The 26,249-nt window shown below is 39.4% G+C and overlaps 1 protein-coding gene across 1 annotated transcript in view; it reads left to right on the top strand.

The window, feature by feature from the left end:
• The first annotated feature begins 208 nt into the window (after positions 1–208).
• Positions 209–26,249, top strand: part of htra4 (HtrA serine peptidase 4) — a 36,034-nt gene continuing 9,993 nt past the window's right edge. Inside the window, exons 1-3 of the mRNA XM_033972602.1 lie at positions 209–614; positions 14,509–14,608; positions 17,442–17,646. Of these exons, the coding sequence (XP_033828493.1) occupies positions 209–614; positions 14,509–14,608; positions 17,442–17,646 (711 nt within the window). The remainder of the gene's footprint in view (positions 615–14,508; positions 14,609–17,441; positions 17,647–26,249) is intronic.

The raw sequence follows: 26,249 nt of genomic DNA, 5'->3' as shown, positions 1-26,249 counted from the left end.
ATGCAAATTTTTATTATTTTTTTTTTAAAGTTATAGGGGTGCATTCCTGTCAGCTCTGAATCAAACCTGAGAGGACATGCTGTAACTAGCCAACCTATAGGCTACAAAAGAGAAGAGATGGAAAGCTTTAGTGACATTTAAAGACTGACAAACCTGCACGGAGCAAAAATTTGGTTGTAGGAGATCAAGCTAGCATCATTTAGCTACAATGAAATTAGCTGCTTGTTTCGCATTGCTAACAATCGCGTACGCCAGGTTGTTGGGCAAAAGGGAAACATGCCAGCAGATGTGCGACGCCGCTCAATGTCCGATCCCGCCGCAAGTGTGCTACTACGGACGCGTTAAGGACTTTTGCGGATGTTGCGTTGTTTGCGCTGCCGGAGAAGGGGAAGACTGCAGGGGACTGGCCTGTGGAGAAGGACTACGGTGTGAAAGGAGAAGCCATGAGAGGCCGGGAGTCCGAGTGTGCGTTTGTGAATCCAATGGGGCCATTTGTGGTAGCGATGGAAGGACGTATCCGAGTATATGCAGGCTACGAGCTGAGAACCACAGAGCAGAGATGGAAAACATGCCGCTGGTCACGATGGTGCAGAGAGGAGAGTGTCACGCATCAGGTAAGGTGGAATTCAACTTATTTTTTTTTTTTTTTGTGTGCAATTTTAAGATTTCTTTGCTGTGTTATCATTGTTATTGCAGTTGAAGTTGCATTTGAGATTTTAAAACACGCAAAATGAAAGTTCTGATGTGTTACTTTTTGATGGAAGGCTCAATACCTGGAAATAATAGTGTTTTCTTTGCCTAAAATGTTCCACAGTATGGCATTATATGTGTATATCTCCATGGAGACGAGAAAAAGTCAGATCTGTGGAGAGGCAACATGGCTCACAGCAAGAATACATACTTTTCTTTAGGTATTTATGTTTTTGCAATAAAGACACATGTAATTAAATCAAAGCTCAATAGATATGTTTGGAAATCCCAGACAAACAGCACCATCTCCATGGGAACAAGCAGGGGGTAGATCCTTCATGAGAAAAGTTACATGTTGCACCTTTTTTTATCTGCATCGCAATTCCAGCACATGCAATAACTTTAGAGCTTGAGATCCGAGTTTGAAATGTCAATTGCTAATACATTTTATGACACAAAAAATCACAATTTTGCATTGTAATATAAATATTACAATACAAAACATGCAGTATTTTGTATGCTTATTGTCTGTTCAGAGTACAAAAGCCTCATTTCAAATCCTCTGACTTCGCCTAAACCTTCCCAAGGCCCTATCTGTCCTCCCCTCTCTCTCTCTATCTCTCTTTCTCCCCCTCTCCTCTATCTCTATCTGTTTTTATAATGCATTTTCACTTCTCTTCGTGTCCTCCCACACACAGGAACAAATCCACAGTCTACAGCAGGTGCACACAATCACCGCGCGGCATCAAATATAAAAGCGGAGGAATAAAAATGGAAATGGAAAATCCCTTTTAGGAGCTGGGGCGCTGCGTGCTGCGGTTGTCATGTCGTTTAAGGCACACTAAAAGTTTACAGTGCCACCAGATCCAATAAGAGAAGTCTATGGAGGGCGCTTGCATTATAAAGAGTGGGAGGATGGGGTTAGCTCAGTGCATATAGTGTTTTTTTTAGTGCATATTACGATTGTCAATAAAGTGGATACTCAGATGCTAATCGATACTAAAACTAGCGTGAAAAGTAGATACTCACTTGAAGTATTGATACTGAAATAAACATTCATGAATACTTATACTTCTAACTGGCTTAAAACCATATAATAAATGAACTACTGTTATTTTTCTCGCGACAGTTACATTCTAAATTAGCCCGTCCAGCAAGATAAATTCTCGCGTTATTTGTAAGTTCACAATCTCAGCAAGAATCCATCAGGCCTGGCTTAAAGCTGGTGCGAGATGAAATGCCCAAACTAACCAAAACATACATCAGCACATACTTTTTTTGTACTTTTAGGCAAAATACGGGGCAAGTGCTTTGAGTATTTGTGGACAAGTAAGACGTCTGTGCTCTATCTCAGCTGGTCAAACCAAAATGATTGATTGATTACTTGGCTTGTTCTGCTCTTGTGACATTTCAAAACCAGCTTCAATCAGCTTCAAATTTGCTTTGCCTTGGTACAAATATGTGGTAAAAGCAGCTGTAGAGGTCAAAATAAGACACATGTGCTGTGTTTTTAACATCTACGAACCAGAAAGTTGTATTGTGTTGAATAATCAGGATGCTAGGAAAGTGAGGAATTACTAGTTCTGTTTTTCACAGTGTTTAAGACTGTAAACATCAGGTACTGCTATCTTTTTACATTTATTACCATCTACAAGCGCTACAGGTTTTATACAGGCAATATCAAACTTGGAACCATTATTCTCTATGGGCACTTCATTGATAGTGCAGTACATTTGATAGCAGAGAGGCTCATTTTATTCCATACAATACATTCACATGGGTTTTCTGAGGTGGCCATAGCCTAAGGTGTTAAAAGAACCACTCATAGTCATTGCAGTGGTTATTTTTGAAAACGATTGCAACTCGATCGAATTATGAAAGCCCACAATAAGGATAAAGGAAGGAAGAAGAAATTGTATTGGACTAAATGGTTTCAAAGGGGTGGAAAACTGGCAAAAACCCAAAAAAGGAAGAAGTATTGGTCGATAACCCTAGAAGTCCTTGCTTTACAACCCCATTTCAGGTAAATATAGACTTTTTTTTTCTGTACTCATATAAAAAAAAGCCTCTTGCATTTGATCCATCATTCATTGTGATTACATGGGACAAAATAAACGATAAGGCCGTAGTTGTCGGTTGCTGGTGTCTTAGTTGATCAAAAGTTTTATGTCTCGACTATCTATTTTATTAAGATTATAACAATATAACTTTTGCTGTCCAACTTCTTCCCATCGTTGAATCAGGGAGGCCATTGAAATGCAAAAAATGTGCTCATTGGACTGTTAATCAGGATGAAGGGATGTACCATCTTTCTCGCACCTGGGATACACTTTTGAAGAAGTTGGACAGCAGGAGGCGTTGTCGTCCTAGTTCTCCAAATAGTAAAACAGCGCCAACGCCTCATGTAGACCAACTCCGTCACGTCAGGCGTAAATCAACTGACAAGACACATCACAGCAACATGTCACAATTAGCATGTTTGTTGTCATGTTGTTGACAGCAAAACTTCAACGCAGTGAATAATTAGGATGCTATGAATATGTTACATATACGTGTGGAATACGTTAGAACCACTGAGACTGACTGAATTAAACTAGTCTTGGTTCTCATATGTGTAAACTTCAAGGCCAAAATTGTCCTTGAGTGAATTACTTTGGTTGCGCTATATTTAATGCAAGAATATATTGTTACTCTTAAGAGATTACACTGGTTTTACTGTCAGAAATTAGATTATTATTTAATTTCATATATTATTATTATTATTATTATTATTAATTTATTTTTTAATCTTATTGTCAAAAATAGACTTAAAGGGTCAACTTTTTTTAATCAAAAACATGCCTGAAGAGGTTTTAGATGTCATCGATGCATGTTTCAGTAATTTAGCGATCTCTCCCGGGCCCTATTCGAACCCTCCTTTTGGTCAGCTCTGAGAGTTTGTCCAAAGCTCCGCCCACAAGCCTACATCACCCATGCTCCCACACAACAATTGTCCAAAAGCATGATACAAAACAATACACTACAACTTCACAAACCTGATGCGATGTGCAGTAGTTTTATTAACAGGATGCACGCTGATTGTAATCTGATAGCACAGTGAAAGGGGAGCGAACTTATTAGATATGTTAATATGTTGTTTGCGGTGAATATAGCATTTTCAAAACAATAAAAGGGAACATGGTGATCTAAATATGTTACGTGTTAGCAGTTAATACACCATAGAAGCAAAAACAGGCAGATTTATTACAGAATTACCAAAGGTTTGCAAGGAATTAAATTAAACTAAAACAAATTACTCATTGAACCTAAAAAGCCTAGCGCAGTCTTGCATATCCCCGAACCAAAAGCATTTAGTCATGTTGTTATTTCCCTAATCCACACTGCGCTAATCTCCATTGACAGGCAGATTTTTATGATTTTAATTCATTACTCCAGCAAATCCCAGTCCTCCGCTTGTGTTCGACAGGTACGCGGCTGACCTGCTCTCACCCTGACCTCCGCAGCAGCCTGTACACCCCCCCTCCTCCCCCTCCCCTTTCTTCTCACGCCGAGCGCAGCGCATTGTGGGTAAAATGAGAGCGCCCCGTGACTCTGATCATGCGGAGGTGTCAGACCTGTCAGCGTGTTGCATCAGTTCCTCCTGCTGCTGTGAGCGCTGAGCTAACACCAGGCCATGTCGAATATATTGTGTGTTCGTGAGCGACTGCAACACTGGAATTTGGTTATTTTCTAAGTGATACTCAGTGGTCTTTGGTATACTGTGTCAAAGAGGGTTAGCTACAAAGTTTCTGGTGAGGGTCCATCACCTGCTGGTCTCCACGGTAATGATGTTGGTTTGTCTTGAAGGTTATGGTATTTCTTTAATTCCAATATTGGGGCATTGGGGATTTGATCTTATCCATCTTCCACTTGTTGAATTACAGTTTTTATTGCTCAAAAATACCTTTAAAACTGCATTCTTACTTGGCTTTCCACATATCTGATTTGTAACTTGGCCTGATGATGTTATGTGCTTGTTTCCATGGTGATTGATAAGTGCAATGCCGTACTGTGAAACATTCCAAAGCAATATTTCCATGGAGCCAAGCAAGTGAGACACAATTTAGATCACCATTGTTAACTTTTATTGTTTTGATGATATATTCACTGAAAATGACATATTGTTTAGGAGGTTTCACTTTCGTTTTTGACACGCCGAGTCTCCCCTCCCTTTGCTCTCTTTGCTCTCTATGTTGTGATAGCGCCCCTTCAGAGCACTATCACAACATAATCAGCGTGCATCCGCCTAATGAAACTACTGCACATGGCGTCAGGTTTGTGAAGTTGTTGAGTACAGTTTTTGTATCATGCTTTTGTATATTTATGGAGAATTGTCGTGTGGGTGCATGGGTGATGAAGGCTTGTGGGCGGAGCATTACTCAGAACATACATAAGGAGGGTACGACTATAACCCAGGAAAGATCGATAAAATATTCAAACATACATGAGCGATATCTAAGACCTCTTGAGTCATGTTTTTTGATGAGGCAACAATGTTATTATATGGAGAAAAGCTAAAAAATAAATAAATAAAATAAATATAAATGAATAAATAATAATAAAGATTTTGCATCATAAAACCACTAAGGTTAAAATTGTCATCAAGAACCAGTATATATTGTATCAAAGTGAAATGGGAGATTGTCAGGAACTCAGAGCGCTTTACATCAAGGAATCACCTACTCACCCTTTTACACACTGTAGGCAAGATGGGCCAAATGTCTTGCCCAAGGACACAACACAACAACATTATACCATGGATGGAGGGAGGATCTAATTTGAGCTGGCACTTCTTCTGAGCTGAGTCACAAAATGTTCTTTTGAGAGTGAATTTGCATATTGCCAAACTTGCCCATACTCGCTTCCTTGGTGCAATACATGGTAAATCCACTGTGAGGGTGATGCCCCCTGGTGGCAGCAGAGAAAAAGCTTTCTGATTATACCAGACCGAGGCTTACCTGTGTAGACAGAGGCAGGAAGAGGAGGAGTCTCTGACATTAAATGCAATTCAACGCAGAGGTTGCAAATGACCAGCGCTGAATCTGAATGAGGAAAAGATTTACTGCCATTGTAAATTAACAAAAGTCACAAACTAGGAACCTGCTTTGGCATTATGGTGCAACATAAAACAATGTGTAATGATAATAAAAAATAAACTATAATACAATATAAATAAGGGCATACATTAAAATAAAATAAAGTAAATAAGTGCCATTCATCTACATGATGCAAGCTGCTAATTCCAAGTACTTTTTCTGTCACCACAGAGTGCATAGATCGGCCTAAGGTTGGCTTTCACCGCACTCTCTGTTCCAGACAGCGACCGAGAGCCGTTTACTGAGCTGTTGGTTTACTGTTGAGTTCACACTGACCCAAGCAGACCGCGATCGAAAGCCCTTTTACATCAACCCAAAGTAGTCATGTAAAAACACTCTAAGAGAGAGGAAAGTTACTAAGTCTTACTTTGCTGTGTGGGAACATGCATCCACTGACAGCTCCATGCAAAAAACCCTGAACGCAAGGTTCAGGACATTACGTTCACTGTTTCTCCTTTTGACCTTGAATATTCAAAAGACATTTTGTTGATTCTCTAACAGCATAACCTTGTAAACAACATTTTGAATAAGCACTCCATATTCAGTAGTGTGAAAACCTTGTCATGTCAAATTACAATAAAGCTTTTTTATGCACCCACATTCAACTTCTGCAGAAGAGAAAAGAAAAGGATCAAATAATTGTCTTCATTCAAATCTATCAATGACACGTATTTCTTTTAAAGTACTAAAGTAATTTTATTAGTATACAAAATTAAGGTGAAAGATACATGCATTACAAAGATACATGAAGTTTTACAATCTAAAGTGTTCGATCCTAAAATGTTTGTAGCAGTGAAGCAGCTGATGAGCAGATTGTGAAAGGGCCCATATTATGCTATTTTCTGATCTATGTTATAATATCGTTTCCTCATCACAAACATAACCGGAATTGTGTTTTGTTTCATTCACACATGTTTAACACACAAACCCTGCATAATTAGGCTGTTCTTCTCTCAACACTCTGTTCCACCCTGTGATGTCATGTGGCAATACAGGAAGTGCTCAGCTGTATTTTTGAATTCCATACACTAGAATCATTCGATTCTAGTGTATGGAATGATTGCAACCCTGGAATTGCAAATCGGCACTGAACTAAAGGCAAAAGGAGCTGTTAACTTGTAAACCACCGCTTCATGGTAAATGCATCGGTTAAACCCCATGTATTTGTACTTGTCTGTATAGATGTATTGTAAAAGCAGCTCTTAGGGTCAAAACATTGCCAGTGTGTGGTATCTGCATCTAATTATAAAGCGTTTTATTGTCTGAGAATCAGGAAGTGCACTGTTAGCATGCTAGTTCTAGTTAGCATTATGGAGACAGCAGAACTCCACTTTGGTCTCTGAAAAATCTGAAAACCTGAACTCGTCATGTAGAATAATTAGGGTGCTAGGAATCATGACCACTGCAGTTTAAAATAGGCCTAAACTGTTTCAGTTTTTAAGACAGTTAAATCAGGTACAGCACCTTTAAAATCAAAATTATATTACACACTGCATGGCAACAATCCATGGTGAACACTGTTAGTGATACATGTATTAACAAATGGAGTAAGTGATACTTAAATTTAGCCGAAGGAGCTGTCTAGAATGTTTTATGGCTGGAATAATTGCTAAATAACCAATCGCGCAATCAGAGACCCACGTGTTTTGACACAAGGCATCATATCCCATTATAAATGCAGATGGAACACACTTCCTTGGTTTTCATTGTATTTTAAAACCAAGCAACATGACAGTATCACAGTCATGACATATGCTGAAAATCCTGCTCATGTTTAGCTCGCATTAGGGGACAGATTGTGCACACAGTATGGGCAGACAGACAAGTCATTACAATGTGCTATGACATTATCTGTGTATGTAATCAGAGGAAGGTAGTAGTAGGCCTATATGAGATACAGTGGCCCCTCGTTTATCGTGGGGGTAATGTTCTAAAAATAACCTGCAATAGGCGAAATCCGCGAAGTAGTCATATTATTATATATGTTTTAAGGCTGTAAAACCTCTCTCCACACACTTTATACACTTTTCTCAGACAGGCATTAACATTTTCACTCATTTCTCTCTTGTTTAAACACTCTCAAACTTCAAACCTTCGTAGATTATATCCCCCTTCCTCAATGATCACTTTAAATGTGTTGTTCCCGTGCCTCTGCTCCAGCAGTATCCACAGAGGCAGCCTCTCCGTGCACAGAAACACTTTTGAGTCCAAAGTGCTTCTGAAATTTGTCAAACCAGCCCATGCTGGCATTAAATGGGCTTGGTACTGCATGAAAAGTACTCATACTGGCCTGGGCTCTGCATCATCGTGCTCCTCGCTGTCATGAATGTGATCAGTGTCAGCAAAGGTTTCAGCACTTCAGAGTCACTCTGCAATTGAACATTTATGTAAATTTGGCTGAACACATTCTGTAGTGTACAGGAGACACAGCACAGAGGAGACTGATGGACAATGATCTATAGTCCCTTCGCCAATCAGGACACAGAACACAAGTGTAATGCAATGTAAAAAAAGCACTCACAACTGCACTAAAAAAAATCTGTGAAACAGCGAGACCATGAAAGGTGAACCGAGATACAGCGAGGGACCACTGTACACACGTACATTTACGCAATTACATTTACTCGAGCTACACTACAGTAAAAAGTTTGGGCACATGTTCTCATTCGTTTTGATTTTTCCTTTATGATGTACAGTTTTTATACATACAGAAGACATCAAATATATGACACAAGATGTATGGAATTAAAGTAGGAAAAATAAGTTACATAATTAATTAAACACAGCTACATATTTTTTAGCATTTAATTTTCAAATTCCTCAAAGTATCCACACTTTGCTTTGTCAATAGAGCTGTAAACCCTTGAACTTCTCTCAGTGAGCTTCATGATGAACGTCATAAGTGTTTTCCCGTCGCAAGTGTGCCATGTCAGGGTCAAGGAATGCCAAAAGTGCCAAGAAGTGATCAGTGTAAAGGGTGGCTGTTTTTGTTTGTTTTTTTCATCTAAAACAATGACCTATAACCTCTATAGGGTTAATGTGTTTAATGCCACACAAAAGAACACTCCAAGAAATCAAAATCATCTCCATGGACACAAGCAGGTAGCAGACCCCCTACCAGAAAAGTTACTTAGTGCACTTTACATACAATTCACATCTCCTCTACCCACCTGGCTGCAGTCGTGAGCCTTGGCATGTCTTTAAAAACGAGAAAGGGAGAAGGTACGTTGCACTCCACAGGGTTGACTGCCTGGAGGGAGCGCATTGTTGATTTGTCGGTAGCGCTTTCAGAGGAGGAAAAAAAGAATGAAAAGCTTGGGTTTGTGCCAATAGCCTCTGGCAGTACCCACACATCATTTGCATTTAAAGCCGTCGCCGCGGAGACAAGTTTATTTGTGCAGCTTAGTAAACACGGCATCAGTCACCGGGAAGCGGCCATTTCAGAGGAATTACGAGGTAAAAAATGGATTACAAAAAACGCAATATTTGATCAAAGCCTGCTCATCTACTTTCAATTGACTTTAGGGGTTGGAGTCCCTGTGTCAGCAGCTATGTGCCTGAGGCGGATTAGATGAGTGAATGACCAGAGTTGCAGTTCCTGTGCTAACCTTGTCATATGCACTTGAGCCTTGTGCATTTGACAAGGTTACCGTAAATTTCGGATTATAAGCCGCTACTTTTTTTCCACGCTTTGAACCCTGCGGCTTTTACAGCAGTGCGGCTTATATATGGAATTTTACTGGATAACGGCCCCTGGGGGGCGCTCTCTAGCTGTAAACATAAAAGTGAGACAGACGTGGGGAAAGATTCTGCTCTGAAGAATTCACTAGTTTTGATTTTGAACGATCATTTTGCGCATCATGAAATGGATATGATGCAGTTTTTAAGATAAAGAAACAGAAAGGAAACAGAGCAGGGGTCGGCCTTTAACACGCAAAGAGCCATTTGGACCCACTTTCCACATAAAATAAAACACTGGGAGCCGCAAATACTTTTTGACATCTAAAATGAAGATAACACTGTATAATAACAATAATGTAACGGAATAATGTAGGTTTTACTTTCACGGACAAGCCTTCTACACGTGGCAGATAAATATGGCAAAAACAACTTAAGTGCATTAAAAAATACAACTCACCAAACCGCTGCATCATGCATCACGCTGATTATGTGATTATGTCTACTCTACTCCGCAGTTTCTTTAAAAAAACAACAACAAAAAAACTCGTAGCGTATCGTTTAATCCCAGGTGCTTATTCTCCATGTGCCAAAGCAGTTTTGAAGGTTTCATTGCCTTATTTGCTTTTCCCGTATGTTACGCAGAGCGGACTGTGCGCGTGAGTCACCTGTAGCGACAAACCCAGATTTTAAGTAGGCATTGTCTGTTAAATTTATCTTTCTTTTTCTTGGAGATCGTAGTCTCCTCTTCTGGCTCCTCAGTTGTCCTTTTCCCCTTTGTTAAAAGCTCTCCAAAGACTTTTGTTTTGGCTCATTTTCACTCGCTTGTGGCTCTACTTTTGTGCGTCGTGTCTGATGTGTTATACGTGATAAGTCACCGCGGAGACAAGAGCAGATAATAAACTTGCTACTACATCAAATAGATTTCTGTGGCGATTTCCAGCAGGATTTTCATGATACATCTACGGACGAGCTTATTAGTGTGTCATTAGGGACGGGCGAAAGTTGCTCCTGACCCCTGTGCGCACAACGTCTGAAAATCAGGGCTCTTTACGCAGGACTGTGAGCTGTGTCTGTGTCAGTTCCCAAGCCACGCAGAGCCGCAGTATGAGGCGGAAAGAGGCGCATACGGCTCCGGAGCCGCGAGTTGCCGACCCCTGAAATAGAGCCACTGCACGTAAGCTCGACATCAATGAATCCAACTTGGTCAATGTAAAAAGACGACAAAAGTTTTCAGAGGAAATAAAAGCAGATTTTCCGTGTTGGTGCAGCTTTATTTTCTAAACCTGCAGATGTGTTCATCCCGTGTTGATGTCGTGTTGGTGCCAATTTTCAGGCACAGTTTAAAAAAAGCGTGTCAGTGCACCGTCTTTCTGTGTAAATATCTCATGTTACAATATGAAAACCTGCGGCTTTTATTCAGGTGCGGCTTATATATGTACAAAATTGATTTTCTCTTCAAATTTAGCTGGTGCGGCTTATATCAAGGTGCGCTCTGTAGTCCGAAATTTACGGTATATGACTCATTTCACCAAAACAGGTTCACATAATTTTGTTTTTATCAAAAATCTTGCCTAGTTTTTCAAGATTTTTAGTTCGGGTGAAGTTTAATTGTACTTCCTGTTGGAGAATACACAGCAGATAAGACAAATGTAGATGTAATTCCACTACTTCCTTTCTTTTTCTCACAAACTGGCTCTTAGCCGATATAAAACTTTGACAAACATTTACCACTCGTCCTATCTCAAACCAGGTAATAGAAAAACATGAAAACATGTTATATACACTTTAAGGCTGGCCAGTTTATCCATTAACTCCCCAACAAATTTCCAGATTGTCTAAAACACACAGAGCTGTTAAGATGCTAAAGTTAAGGGCGTTGCACACTGTGTCTGTGACCTTGAGCAAGACATTTCACCCACCATGTAAATCAAAGCGTTGGTGTATAGCACTTGGGCGTTGGATGATGCTCAGAGAGTCTTTATTTCCACGTGGGATCCATTAAAAAAGGATACAACAAATCATCTGGACAAGGTTTGTGTGCCTGGACGTACAGGTACTCAAACCTAATGTATTATAAAGGATAAATTTTGCTAAACTGACTTTGATGATATTACTGCTTCCTTATTTAACAAAAAAAAAAAAAAATGTTCAAAATCCCTTTTTCCTGCCAATTAAAACTACATGATTGTTAACAATTAAGGGCTGCAAGGTTAATTGCAATGCAATTAAAATCAAATGCTTGCCATTTGTAGATAATGAATTCATCTTTGGAGAAGATTTTCTATTTGCATAGGGTTTTAGTTCAAATTTCAGACCTCTTCAAACATGTTCTGAAATGCATGGGATTCTTGTATTAGATTAGCAGTTCATATTTCAGTATTTGTACAAATGCTGTCTCACTTTTATACATGTCTCACTTTTGGACATGTTTAAAAAGCACATGTAGATTGAAACACATCTCACATCACCCATTGTGTGATAAATGTACACATTTATATATTAGTAAGTATTAAGTATCTATTTGAAATAACGTTCTTGTCACCTTAAAAATCTCCACTTCACAGCAATCACCTTATGTCCACTGATATAATGTCCTTTGTTCTGCATAAAGAGCAAAACATTTTCAGTCCGATGATCTGGTCTCTATAGAAACAGGAGATCGGAGCTAGGGGCCAATTAACGGTTTCCTTTAAGGGCTCTGCTTTGACTTCGATTCTTTTTAAGAGTGTCATTAAGGTGACAGGCCCGTGCTCTTAAGTAATATGGACTTTTACGGACACACAACGTCTAGACATAGATGTAAAAGAGACCAAAATTGGAAGACTTTCCATTATGTTGTCATTTCTGCAAAACAGGTCAATATCAATTATTATGTCAGTTTTAATGCAAAATATATAACCTTGCCTGCTTTAAGGGACCCATTAAAGCTTTTAAAAATGTCCCGCCCCAAAAGATATGTATTTGACCTAAAATCTGTCACTTAAAAGTTGAAGTTATTTAATAATGTAGCAAGGAGACAATGAAGGTGATTCTCAAACAGCCATTTTCGCTAGCTTGTCATTTTAAAAAGCGTAAATTAGGTTTGCAGTTTCAGTCCAGACTCTGAAATGATACATTGTTAAATTTGCAAAGAGGAACAGGTCTGTCAACCTTTCACTTTGGGAATAGTACTAGCAGAATGAGTTGAAACTTTGTAGACAACTTTGAGAGCCAATCAGACCTAACACACAAACTTAACAAGGAAAGAGTAGGGTGACTGGATTATCAAAATGAAAAACTGGCACATAGCTGGGTTGGGATGTTGGTGTAAATAACTGACTCTGTTCTTGACTCACTTGTGGGTCAGTATATAATCTGAGGGACTTCTGTCAGTGCATTTTTTTTTTTTGCCTTATGCTCATTTTCAAGCAGGGTTTTCTGCATTTTAACTAAACAAATTACAATCTGTCATCTCCTTTACAGCTGGCAGGTATAAGATTGGTCAAAATAGGGACACCTGGGACATTTCTTGTATTAAACTAGAATAAATCACATTTTTCTTTCGATTAATCTGCTGGGACAGAGGACACAGGGCTCAAAACTGGAACTGTCCCGGGTAAATAGGGACGTCAGGTCAGCCTAGGAAAGACAGTTTGGTAATTGAACTAGGTACCATGAGATGAGAAAGTAAATCACCTTGTCGTTATGTTTCCTTGTAGATTGATTATACAGCACAGTTAATATTTAGAATAAGAACTGTATATTAAAGGTTCAATATGTAACTTTTCCGATAGGGGGTTTGCATCTGTATTGGATTCACTCAGTAGGTTTTGTGCTAACGTTTTGTATGAAGTGTAAAATGTAAAATAAACAACCTCTTCACATTAATAAAAGTAAAGATTCGTGTTTACTTCAGTTTATGGCATTGTTTTAATATTTAGTATGCGTTTAGCGTTGGCATAGAGACACAAATATCTCCCTTTCTAAACAGTGCCCCCCAGGAAGTTATTCACCCCATTTGTTTAGTCTTTAACATCCTCCTGCAGCTCTCTGTCCACTGCCTGATTTTTAAGTGTTTATTCATTTTACTACAACCCGGCAAAAACCCCACAGAGACAGAATTGCTCTTGTGCACAGAGCCAAGCCAATTACAGGTATATTTATTTCTACAAATTCTTGATAAACATGTACCCTTACTACTGTGACCAGGCTTGCCTCTCCACAGATCTGACCTGCAACTTGACCTGGCTTCAAATACTGCCTTCACACTGTCGAACATTCCAGACAAAGCAATAATATTTCCATAGAGGCAGGTGGCAGACTTTACACCCAAAAAGTTACATAGTGCGCCTTTTTAAAATATTTATAACATCAATCTATCTATTTATTTCAACTTAGATCTGGATTTGCAGAGTGGTTAACAGTTTCGGAATTGAATAGAACCGGGATGCCTCGCGTGTGCAGTTTTGGGTTTTATTGCAAAAAACATGCATGTATTTTGGGTAAATTACATTCACCAAATAGGTCCCATAGCTCGCATCACTTTATGAAAGATTCATACGTAAAACGGGACTAAACACCCAAACTCCACCCACAACCACATTTCAAATAGAGCTGCTAAATTGGGAAGTACCTGTGGAATAAAGATAAGAGAGAGTGGGGAGGAGGAGCAGGGTTTGCACATATATAGAGCAGTGTGATTGTTCTAAGAGGCATCCACGTTTCAAACTCCGCCTCTACAGCCTGGTGCTTTAGAGTCAGAAATGCCGGCAATCCTTTGTGATGTCGCATAGTACCTAAAATTGCAGAGGCCACTGAAGGCAGCACAAACTTATCTATAGGCATTTTAACCACAAATTGACGTAGTTTGTACTAAAATCGCCAAAAATGATGAGGAACAGTAGATAATGCTTTTAAAACACCATATACACAGTTTAGTAGTGAAAAAAAAAAAAAATAAGTGTTTAGTTCCACTTGAAATAATTCCCATAACTGATAATGATTTCTCTCTGTTCTTGTATAGGTTTACAGGATCTCTTGAGCATGCGTTACAAGTTTAACTTCATCGCAGACGTGGTGGATAAGATCGTCCCAGCTGTGGTGCATCTCGAACTGTTCCAACGGTAAACAACTATCTAGCACTATCACTATAATACGTTTAATACCTTCACATATCAGAGGTTTTTTAGATTGTATGTGCTGTTCTTAGTCCCAGGTGGAATCCAGTACTCCTCTAATGTATAGTATTTTAAAGGTGCATGATGGAACTTTTCTGGTGGAGTGTAACGCAACTAGGGGCTAATTAGGATCTGACTGCAATGTTGACCAGATGTAGGTACGGTAGGGAGCCAGTGTGTGTGAATAAATACAACAACAAGGAATCTTAGTCAAAAATAATATATATTAAGTTCAATATTAATTACTTAGGCAGGTATGCAATAATAATAATAATAATATATATATAAAATGGATTATAAATATGAAATTACTTTATATATTCAGTAGATATGATTAATACAAAAAACAAAATGAAATGCAACAGAACCAAAAACAAATATGTCCCGTTCCAGTTCCAGGTTTGAGTATTTGTTCCAAAGGTTGTGTTCAGTGTGTAATGTCTTTATAATCCAAAACTTGTCATAATCCAAGAAGCAGGAAAATGAAAAGGTTCGTTTGTTCCTACCAGTCTATGAAGGAAAAGGGTAGCTCGCCATCCAGGTTATTGTGAGGTTATCGTTGAATTCAGTGCAGGGGGAAAAAAAACCTGACCTAAAAACAGGGTCAGTAAACCAAAAATAAAATTAACATACAATTAAAGATAATTTAGCTTAAAGTAATTCATCATTACTATAACTTCAATAAATAAATAACGAATAAATACATGCCATACATGCAGTATATATAACCAAATAATTCTTGTTACATAAAAATTAACTTATCAATAACAAATAATTCCAATAAACTAGCTTTGATTTTAAAAAGCAAAGCAAAGTAAAGTCAGGTAAAGTCAAGTCAAGTCAGGTCAGGTAAAGCAAAGTAAAGTCAGGTCAAGTCAAGTAAAGTCAAATCAAGTAAAGTCAGGTAAAGTCAAGTCAAATCAAGTAAAGTGCACTTTTCAAATTTCATTAATAAATCAAATGTTATGGCATCTTAGCCTAATTCATTAAAAAAAGAGAACATGGAGCTTCTAATGCTGCGCATCACATAAGAATGCTCCATTCAAAACATCGTGGTTACATTAACTCAGAGTTTAAAAAGTAACCAAAAGCATCGAACCGGATCAAATTCAATCAAAATAAAGCAATAAATTAACACTAGGCTTTATGGCAAAAGGTTCGGCTTACGCGTAAATGTAAATAAAGTAAAAATTAAACCAAAAAGACCGTTCTTGGTCGCGCCGACCGCATTATCCTACATGCTACCGTTAGCATTAGCCCCGACGCATGTTAAAAGGGAGATCCGCAGCTCCGCAAAACATGCGTAACTTTATGGAAAATCAATTAAATTGCTTACCGTTGAGCGGATAGTGATAGCGGTAAGTATCTGTCGAGTCCAAATGTAGTTTTATGTATTTTCTTCAATGAAATTGCCGAGAGAATCAGCGAGAATCAGCGAGAATCAGCCACAATCAGCCACAATCAGCCACAGCAGGAGCAGCATGAGACAGATCTTGGCGTCTGACGTCACCGCTAATAAAGGAAATTGTCCCGCCACAACCAACTCCTCACCGGAAGTGGGACATTATTTGACACGGGTTACAGGAGGGTCTCCATGGAGATGTTATTGATTTGTGTTCAGCTTATTTATGTCTATGGAGATTATCTGATTTTCTGATTTTCAAATTGGTACTGAGTGTCTATTCTGTATCAAAATAATGAAGACAAGCATGTGACGCCATCAGGTGAAGTTACAGTTCAGATCTGTGGAGAGGTGAACTCGCCCATAGTAAGAATACACGTAATTCCATAGTAATAAAACACCTGCAACTGAATAAATGCAAGATAGACCAGTTTAATTTCATACTGTGGAACATTGCAGGCAAAGTAATAACATCTCTATGGAGACAAGCAGGTAGCAGACGCTCCACCAGAAAAGTTGCATAGTGTACCTTTAAACCATCCTTCAATCTTGTGCATACATTGATACATGTATTTAGTGGTTGCCTTGTAAGTGGAATGTGGACAGTGCCTGAAAGTGTTGTGTGAATATTTGAGGTAGTAATCCAAGAGATGATTGACAGAGATGGGCAGCCACTTTTGAGTCAGTCTGTCCCATGGCAGTTGTAAGAAGATATGTTATCCAATTATCTCAACACTAGTGATGTAGCGTTAAGACAGAACAGTACATTCAGAACGCTGCTGCTCGGGTCCTGACTAGAACCAGGAAGTACGAGCACATGTGTCCTGTGCTCAGGTCTCTGCACTGGCTCCTGTGGCTCAGAGAATAGACTTTAAAGCAGCTCTGTATGAACAAGTCTCTCTATGGCCTAGCACCAAAATACATCTCCAACATGTTAGTGCCACATGAACCATCTGACACTTTGAGGACTTCAGGGACCGACCTCCTGCTGGTGCTTAGAGTCTGGACTAAACATGGGGAATCAGCATTTCAGTTTTATGGAGCTAAATCTGGAACAGTCTTCCTGAAACCTGAAAATGTGAGACAGGCCTCTACTTTGACTATATTTAAATCCGGGCTCAAAACGGTTCTGTTTAGCTGTGCATAGGACTGAAAGGTTTTTATTCTGCACTCTTCTCTAAATGTTAATTCTATGATAATTATTTATGTTTTGATTTGTTTGTATTGTGCTTTTAATGTCTTTCTTATTCTGCAGCACTTAAAATTACTTTCTGCATGAATTGCGCCATACAAATAAACTTGCCTTGCTTTGCCCAGTGCTATTGAATGTTGTGGTGTCATCTCAAACCTAACCATTCTAACTCCATGTCTATCTAGAGTTCCCTTCTCCACAGATGAGGTGTCCGTCTCCAGCGGCTCTGGTTTCATCGTGTCAGAGGACGGCTGGATCGTCACGAACGCTCACGTCCTCTCCAACAAGCAGAGAGTCAAAGTGGAGCTGAAGAGTGGTCTGCAGTACGATGCCACAGTCAAAGATGTGGACCAGAAGATCGACATCGCACTCATCAAGATAGAGCCAGAGGTAAGAGCTATATGTAATTTACGTTTTGTTTTGTTTTTTTATGTGGGCGCTATGGCAACACAAATTAGTATTAAAATTTGTTGATTCCAAATTATTCTACAGTAGCTGACTGGGCCTGGCCTCTTACCATTAAAAAAAAAAAAAAATAATAATACAATAACGACTGAACCTGGGTTGCCAGAGCCTTAACCTGCAGATAGAGTACATTTGTCATTCTCAGTCTATGGACAGGCCTCATGTGAAAGCTCAGAACCTCCAGAATTCACTCACTGAGCTTCAGAGGCTGCACTAGCACTGACTCATGTTTGGCTGCAGGTGCTCTGACCTTTTAAATCAGGTTTAAATCAACTTGATTTCAGAAACCGAAATGGGAGTGTCATGCGCGGCTCATTTTGCTTTCTGGTTGGCTAATGGTCTCGAGAAAGCAAACACCACATTATTACATTAACAACCATCGTGTCCAATGTTTCTGGGGTTTAATATCATACTGTTTATTCCAGGCAAAGCAATAACATCGTGAGTTATTGCTTGAGTCAAGTAGTGGGCAAACTCTTCACCAGACAAGTTGTGGTAGGGAAATAATAATTATATAGAACTCAAAGTACTTTGAGTGTAGGGCAAAAGCGGCTCAAGTGGTAACTCCCAGCTCTGACAAGTGCACTATCGTTGTGTCCTTGGGCAAGAAAGTGTAACCACCTTGCTTGAGTATGTCTGAGTGGTAGTCAAAGTTTCCACTGAAGCAGAATGGTCAGTTAGCCCCAGGACAGATATGAAACCAAATATGAGGAGCGAATGAATAAATCATTTTAATTGGTTTAAGATTACAGGTTTAATAACTAACTGAAATGTAAGATGTAACGTTTAAGATATGACGTAAACATGTTCAAATCAAATATAGCTGTTACCAATAACAATCCTACTACTGATTTATTTTTTACAACAAAAACAATGAACTTTTTTTTACATTTTTTTTTTTAATAGTAAGTTCCTTTAAGTGTTTTTATTGTTCGGACATATAAATGATATACTAAGAACAGAAGAACACGCAAACTCCTCCACATGATTTGGGAATTCAACCTGAAACGCTGTACCACGACATATGGATGACAAATTTTAGCCAAAATTGTGTTAGTTCTCCCTGCATACGGCTGGCACCCTTACCTCGCTAAGCCGCAGGTTCGTTGATGATAATAACGCCAGATGGCTCTCCACAAATTTGCCGTTTTATTTTCCGGGATGACTCAAGAACTTACTGTGATGTTCCAACATTAACCAGATGTTTGTGGCTCCAACAATTTGCACTGCTCAGAGGCACTGCAAAAGTAATTTTATCTGTCCTGGTTCTTCACTAAAAATCACTTGCTACTCTCTCTGACTTGGTAGCTGTTGGTGCTGCTACGGAAAGAGGCGTGGGTCAAGCAATGTGTGTGATCATGATGTGTAGTACAGCGGCAAAGATCTAAAATATCTGTGCATACAAATTACTGTTTAAATCCAAATAAAAGATACATACTAAAGATTAAAGGCGCTGTACCTGATTTTTACTGTGTTAAAAAGAGAACTAGCTTATTTTAAATTGTTTGCAGGGGCCCAAAGTTATTCCTCACTTTTCTAACTCATTCCTAATTATTCAACTACAAACAACTAGCATGCTAACACCGCACCAGCCTTACTTTGTGATTTGCAGATGATAAAAATGCTTTATAATTAGATGCAGACAGCACACACTGGCCCCATTTTGACCCTAAAAACTGCATTTTATTTAAATTTAAGTTTTACGGGAAAAATATCTGCAAACTGTGAGACCAAGAAAAAAGATTGGTCATTAAATTTGACACTAGTAAACAATGTCTTCAGAAGAGACAAACTTAAAAAAAAAAAAAAAAGGTTAGTATAGCTTGAGGGGAAGAAACGTTGATGGTCAATCTGATCACAAACGGCCCGTATGCCCTTGAGCAATACACTCCACCCTTCATGTGTGGTTGTGTTTGTTTCTATGAGTCTGGACAACTTTGGCCCAAGAACTAGCTCATAACTCCCTCAAATGTAGGCTGAAATGATAAAAAGATAATGAGAAATGTTGGATAATTCGCCTGCAATAGTGAGTGATTGTGGTGGTTGGGTCTATGAGGTTGATTAATATGTTTGTCAAGCTAAAATGGGAAAAAAAAAGTTAATCTTAACATTGCAAAAACTGAAATCTTCATGAGTAAAACAACATTAGACTAGTAGATTTAAAAATAGTACTAACAAAACATTGGTAATCTGCCAAAGGGTTCGATAATATTACCTTATTCAAATGCATATTCTGCACGTCATTAGCTCCTTTCAAATCATCAAGTCAGTAAATCATAATCATTTTTGCGTTGAAGAATGATGTACACCAGTTCTAGCTCAAAACATAATCAAATATATATATACCAAGGCTACTATTACATTCCAGGCGCGCACACCACAGCTTGAGAATTCCACTTTTGCTTCAGCTTATGTGCGTCCATAATTGACAGATGTAGAATACGATGGTACTATCTTTAAGTGGCACATTCCTGGACGATAAGAGCTTCCAGCCCAGCACCCGAGGACATGGGGCTGGTGTAAGTCTCGTATTAAACCTGCCACATGATTATATCGGACAGGAACGGGCTTGTTAGGGCTTATTTTTCTTTTACAACACTTTTTAGGCAAATTTGGAAGCAAATCCGAGTTGGCGTGTGTTATGGAATACTTGGACATAGAAAGCATTGCATGTTTCATTTTGAGGGATTGAAGCACTGGAATTTCACCCACTGGGAAAATGATGGAAAAGATTTGTAACATTATTCATTGTTATTCATTCATTTAATTTGCAAGGCATTTTAGAAATTCAAATGATTAAGTAGAAGTGTGTAAAACAACTTAAAGACCACGATTTTTTTTCCGATGCTTCAGTGCAAATATATTACGTAAGCAGCTCTTGAGGTCAAAACAAATCTGCTGTGTACTGTATGCGTCTAGTTACAAAGCATTTAATTGTCAGGTTTGGGGCGACAGTGGTTCAGTGATCAGAGTGCAAAGTTCACATTAAACACGTTCAGGGGCATTTAACAATTGAGATAAGACAGAAATGTGAAGCTATAAATTAATACAAGAATCAGATGCATTTCAGAAGAAGAAATTATGCTGCTCCATTTGCTAATTACAACCATTAAAATTGCAATTTGAATGACTGTGATCCAATTTGCAGCCTTAATCCAATAATGAGTCAATTTTACATGTCCAAATGTGGTGTGTTTGAGTGTGCCTTACAGTCTCCTCGTGGCCCTGGTGCCCTCCCACTCACAATCACAATCACAATTCGATGAAGTGCTTCAAACACAAAGTGATCAGATCCGTGCAGAACTTTGCAAATGAAACATGAATTAAATTTACCACTTTGCAGGTGATATATTTCCAAGAATGATAATAATTCTTGTCATTTCCCTCAAACAGGAAGTGAAATTCAAATCTAATTTTACAGTAATAAGAAAGAAGATGAGCCATTACAAGTATGGTAGCTAAGGTGGACAGGTGAGATAAGGAAAGGCAGGTGTTGAGAACAGAACGGTAACGCACAAAACTAAGATTCTGAATTCCAGATGACTCCCAGAGGGTAGACGATGAATGAAAACACAAAGCAGCCGACACTGCGACAGTCCATGCATTACCACTGTAGTTTGACACACGGGCTATGGGGCTGATGAGCTTGGACTTTGTGAGTATTTAGTTGTATTTTAGTTCTCAATCATCATCATCAATGGTGCAGTGAGATGAGTTTGTCTGTTTAAACTGCAGAGCTGCGGGCCCACCCCTTTCCCACTGTGCAAAGCATGAAACCCTCTGATACAATATGGCTTATCTGAAGCATATTGTTGATATAAGGAAAATAACAAGATAAAACAAGATTTACAATGTGGCCTGTGTGAAACATTATCAGGACATATAATTAATTTGAGCTTATGAGCAGGCTACAACCCAACACTGTTACTTTATGTTTGTAAATGTCATATTTGCATTAATTAACGTGCATCACTAAAAAAAAAACATATATACCGTAAATTTCGGATTATAAGCCGCTACTTTTTTTCCACGCTTTGAACCCTGCGGCTTTTACAGCAGTGCGGCTTATATATGGAATTTTACTGGATAACGGCCCCTGGGGGGCGCTCTCTAGCTGTAAACGTAAAAGTGAGACAGACGTGGGGAAAGATTCTGCTCTGAAGAATTCACTAGTTTTGATTTTGAACGATCATTTTGCGCATCATGAAATGGATATGATGCAGTTTTTAAGATAAAGAAACAGAAAGGAAACAGAGCAGGGGTCGGCCTTTAACACGCACGCAAAGAGCCATTTGGACCCACTTTCCACATAAAATAAAACACTGGGAGCCGCAAATACTTTTTGACATCTAAAATGAAGATAACACTGTATAATAACAATAATGTAACGGAATAATGTAGGTTTTACTTTCACGGACAAGCCTTCTACACGTGGCAGATAAATATGGCAAAAACAACTTAAGTGCATTAAAAAAATACAACTCACCAAACCGCTGCATCATGCATCGCGCTGATTATGTGATTATGTCTACTCTACTCCGCAGTTTCTTTAAAAAAACAACAACAAAAAAACTCGTAGCGTATCATTTAATCCCAGGTGCTTATTCTCCATGTGCCAAAGCAGTTTTGAAGGTTTCATTGCCTTATTTGCTTTTCCCGTATGTTACGTAGAGCGGACTCTGTGCGCGTGAGTCACCTGAGCGACAAACCCAGATTTTAAGTAGGCATTGTCTGTTAAATTTATCTTTCTTTTTCTTGGAGGTCGTAGTCTCCTCTTCTGGCTCCTCAGTTGTCCTTTTCCCCTTTGTTAAAAAGATCTCCAAAGACTTTTGTTTTGGCTCATTTTCACTCGCTTGTGGCTCTACTTTTGTGCGTCGTGTCTGATGTGTTATACGTGAAACGTCACCGCGGAGACAAGAGCAGATAATAAACTTATCACTACATCAAATAGATTTCTGTGGCGATTTCCAGCAGGATTTTCATGATACATCTACGGACGAGCTTATTAGTGTGTCATTAGGGACGGGCCAAAGTTGCTCCTGACCCCTGTGCGCACAGCGTCTGAAAATCAGGGCTCTTTACGCAGGACTGTGAGCTGTGTGTGTGTCAGTTCCCAAGCCACGCAGAGCCGCAGTATAAGGCTGAAAGAGGCGCATACGGCTCCGGAGCCGCGAGTTGCCGACCCCTGAAATAGAGCCACTGCACGTAAGCTCGACATCAATGAATCCAACTTGGTCAATGTAAAAAGACGGCAAAAGTTTTCAGAGGAAATAAAAGCAGATTTTCCGTGTTGGTGCAGCTTTATTTTCTAAACCTGCAGATGTGTTCATCCCGTGTTGTTGTCGTGTTGGTGCCAATTTTCAGGCACAGTTTAAAAAAAGCGTGTCGGTGCACCGTCTTTCTGTGTAAATATCTCATGTTACAATATGAAAACCTGCGGCTTTTATTCAGGTGCGGCTTATATATGTACAAAATTGATTTTCTCTTCAAATTTAGCTGGTGCGGCTTATATCAAGGTGCGCTCTGTAGTCCGAAATTTACGGTACTTGACACATACTTTTTCACAAATAACTCAGGTTGACAGGAAATTCTGGCTGTCATCCGGAATTCATATAACCTTAGTTACAAGTATAACAGTTGTTCTGTTTCATTCCTTCTGACCTCTGTAAATGGATGACTTAATACCAACAAAGTCACCAAGTTCAGACTGTGGGGCAAACACAGACAAATAAAGTGGCTGATTCATATGAAAAGCAGAGACTCTTTTAGGCAAGAAAAATGGGCTAGGCCACAAGATGACACCAGACCCATCAGAATTCCAGCAAATACAGTTTCCAGCAACTGACAAGGCATGGAGCTCTCGAACCTGCTTCACAGAGGAGATTGCAAGGAGGACGGCTGTCTCAACTGACGCTTACCTTAACTGTGCCCCATTAAGTAAGGCTTGGAGGAAGCAGACAGAGAGCACATTTTAAAAACCGAGTGACCAAGGAGTGTGACCCCACCATCCGACCATCAAGGATTGATGGGGCTGAAATACATACACTGCAATAGTTGAAACAGAGAGACCATTCTTAAACAGTGTCTGAAGATAGTACAGATAGTGCTGCTATAGATCAGTGCTCCGGGTCCATAACGTGGTCCCACACCAACCAACAAATAGTGTCCAACTATTGTTATTGCCAGAGCTCTTGTAGAGGTAGTTTAGAATTGTCTAGACCACTCCATGCTCACAAGAGGTCAACATGGAGTCCAACCCTTCAGTGGCTACAGGTCCAAGTGAAGTCGCTTTGGGTGAGGATGCCAGATGCTTCCTCCCAGCTGTGATAAGAGATCCTTCGTCTAAGGGAGAGGTCAAGGCGTCCTGTTGAGCAGCTTCAGGAGCATGGGGAACCATATTCTCCCTGGCCAATAAGACGCCAGTCTGTTTTAGCTCCTGGCTACCATGTGCAGCAACAGGGTTCAATCTCCACTGCCCTGGTTGTGACTCCTACTTTGAGAGAAAACCCCCAGCCCACTTCTGCACACCTGGCAGATGTACTGCCCTGATCTTCTGCAGATGAGGCAGTGCTCACAGGTGGAGCTCCTGAGCTCCTGAGCTCCTGAGCTTCTGCCAGTGAGTGAAGGAAGATTGAGTGCTAGATGAAGAGCTTGCAGCCCCACTACATATATATGTGTCTCTAAGTGCTTGATCTCGACTCTTGCATGGTAGAATTCATACTCCACAGGCTTGGAGTACAAATGCTGCAGCCACACATCTGATGAATACCTGAGGGGCAAGAGAATAAAGAGGAGCACCTTCAACTGGTATCCTCATCCTCTGACAGCAAGCTAAAGGAATTGTCTGTGCCGTGGCACCCCGGGTGTGTGAAAGTAAGCATCTTTCAAGTCGACAATTGTAAACCAGTTCCCTTCCATGACAGACTGAAGAACATTTGTGGTATGTAACATGTGAAACTGTAGCACCTGGACATAACGATTTAGGCACCTGAGATTGAGGATAGAATATACAGGATATATAGAACCCCTTTAACTGCTCTGAACAACTTCTACGGCATCTTTTCACAGAAGTTCCTGAATCTCTGAGAGCCATCCATTGACCTTGATCTGAAACCAAAGGTGTGGGACAGAACTCCAGTATGTGAGAATGAGATGCGAGAAATGTAGAAAGAAAAGTGTAATGGATGCGTCAGGCATATATGGGTTTTCTGATGTCATCCAGGGCACGTCCACGACATGACTTACTGCTATTTAATTTCAACCTATGTGCTGTGCACACATGTAGATATTCACATACAAAGCACCGTCCCCTGGTGGTGAGAACAAATGAGACAGAAGCTAACTTTGTGCATTCTGCTAGTGAGCACATTATCCAACTTTTCAATAAGCCTGCATTTTATGTTAGATAAAACGTATTATTCTGTGGGAATGATCCATCTTCAAGAACAACCCAAGGTAACAATGTTCACAATGTGAAAACCTTGAGTGAAAAAGCAATTAATTAATAAAAAATATGTACTTGTACTGAGAATGTGACCACTAAAGAAACATGGTTCATGGTTTTGGTGTGTCCTTGCAGATTCTATTCTCAATCATGCACTTAATTTTATGTGTATTTTAAGTTGTGATTGACCATTCCACTTGATTAAAGTATTTATAAATTCTAAAAAAAAAAACTGCAAAATTCCACTCTTTCGTCTCTTTCGTCTCTTTCTAACAAAAAAGCCCCCCAAAAAACAAAAAAACAAAAAGACTAATTGAAAAACTGAATTGTCATTTGTCTGGTGGAGGGTACGTCATCTGCTTGTATTTATTCTAATTGTGAAATGAAAGGAATTGTATGGAGCCTGCGCTCTTACAGATTTGAAAAGCATATTACAATTACAACTGAACCTGGTTTTCCAAAACCTGCAGACAGAAGACACTAAGGCGCTATGGCAACACAAATTAGCATTACAATTTGTTGATTCCAAATTATTCTACAGTATTTGACTGAGTTGCATGGTAATACAATGTAGCCTGAGCTCTTACCATAAAAAAAATAAATAAATACTACAATAACAACTGAACCTGGGCTGTCAGAGCCTTGACCTGCAGATCGAGTACATTTGTCATTCTCAGTATATGGACAGGCCATGCCTCATATGAAAGTTCAGAACCTCCAGAATTCACTCGCTGAGCTGCAGAGGCTGCACTAGCACTGATTCATAATTGGCTGCAGGTGCAACCCAACCCAAATGAGAGATTAATTCATTCTGTTTTCTGATTGGATGATCTACAACATAAATAACTTGACCATCATGTCTAATGTTTTTGTAAATAAGAGTAAGTCACCATTACAATTGTTTACCTCGTACCTGCAGACACAGATAGGGCATGTTTATGAAATTTACACAGTTCCTTTAAAGGTACACTATGTAACTTTCTGGAGGCTTTTATTTTTCTTTATTTGCTAGCTAAATGTTTACGTACAGGGGCTTAAAACAACAAATCCCACTATAGCATTCTGATCCCTCTTCCAGGTCACT

This window comes from Periophthalmus magnuspinnatus, chromosome 9, assembly GCF_009829125.3.
Source record: "Periophthalmus magnuspinnatus isolate fPerMag1 chromosome 9, fPerMag1.2.pri, whole genome shotgun sequence".
NCBI lineage: Eukaryota > Metazoa > Chordata > Actinopteri > Gobiiformes > Gobiidae > Periophthalmus > Periophthalmus magnuspinnatus.
Note: the sequence above shows the minus strand (reverse complement) of the source record. Positions and strands in the feature narration are given on the sequence as shown.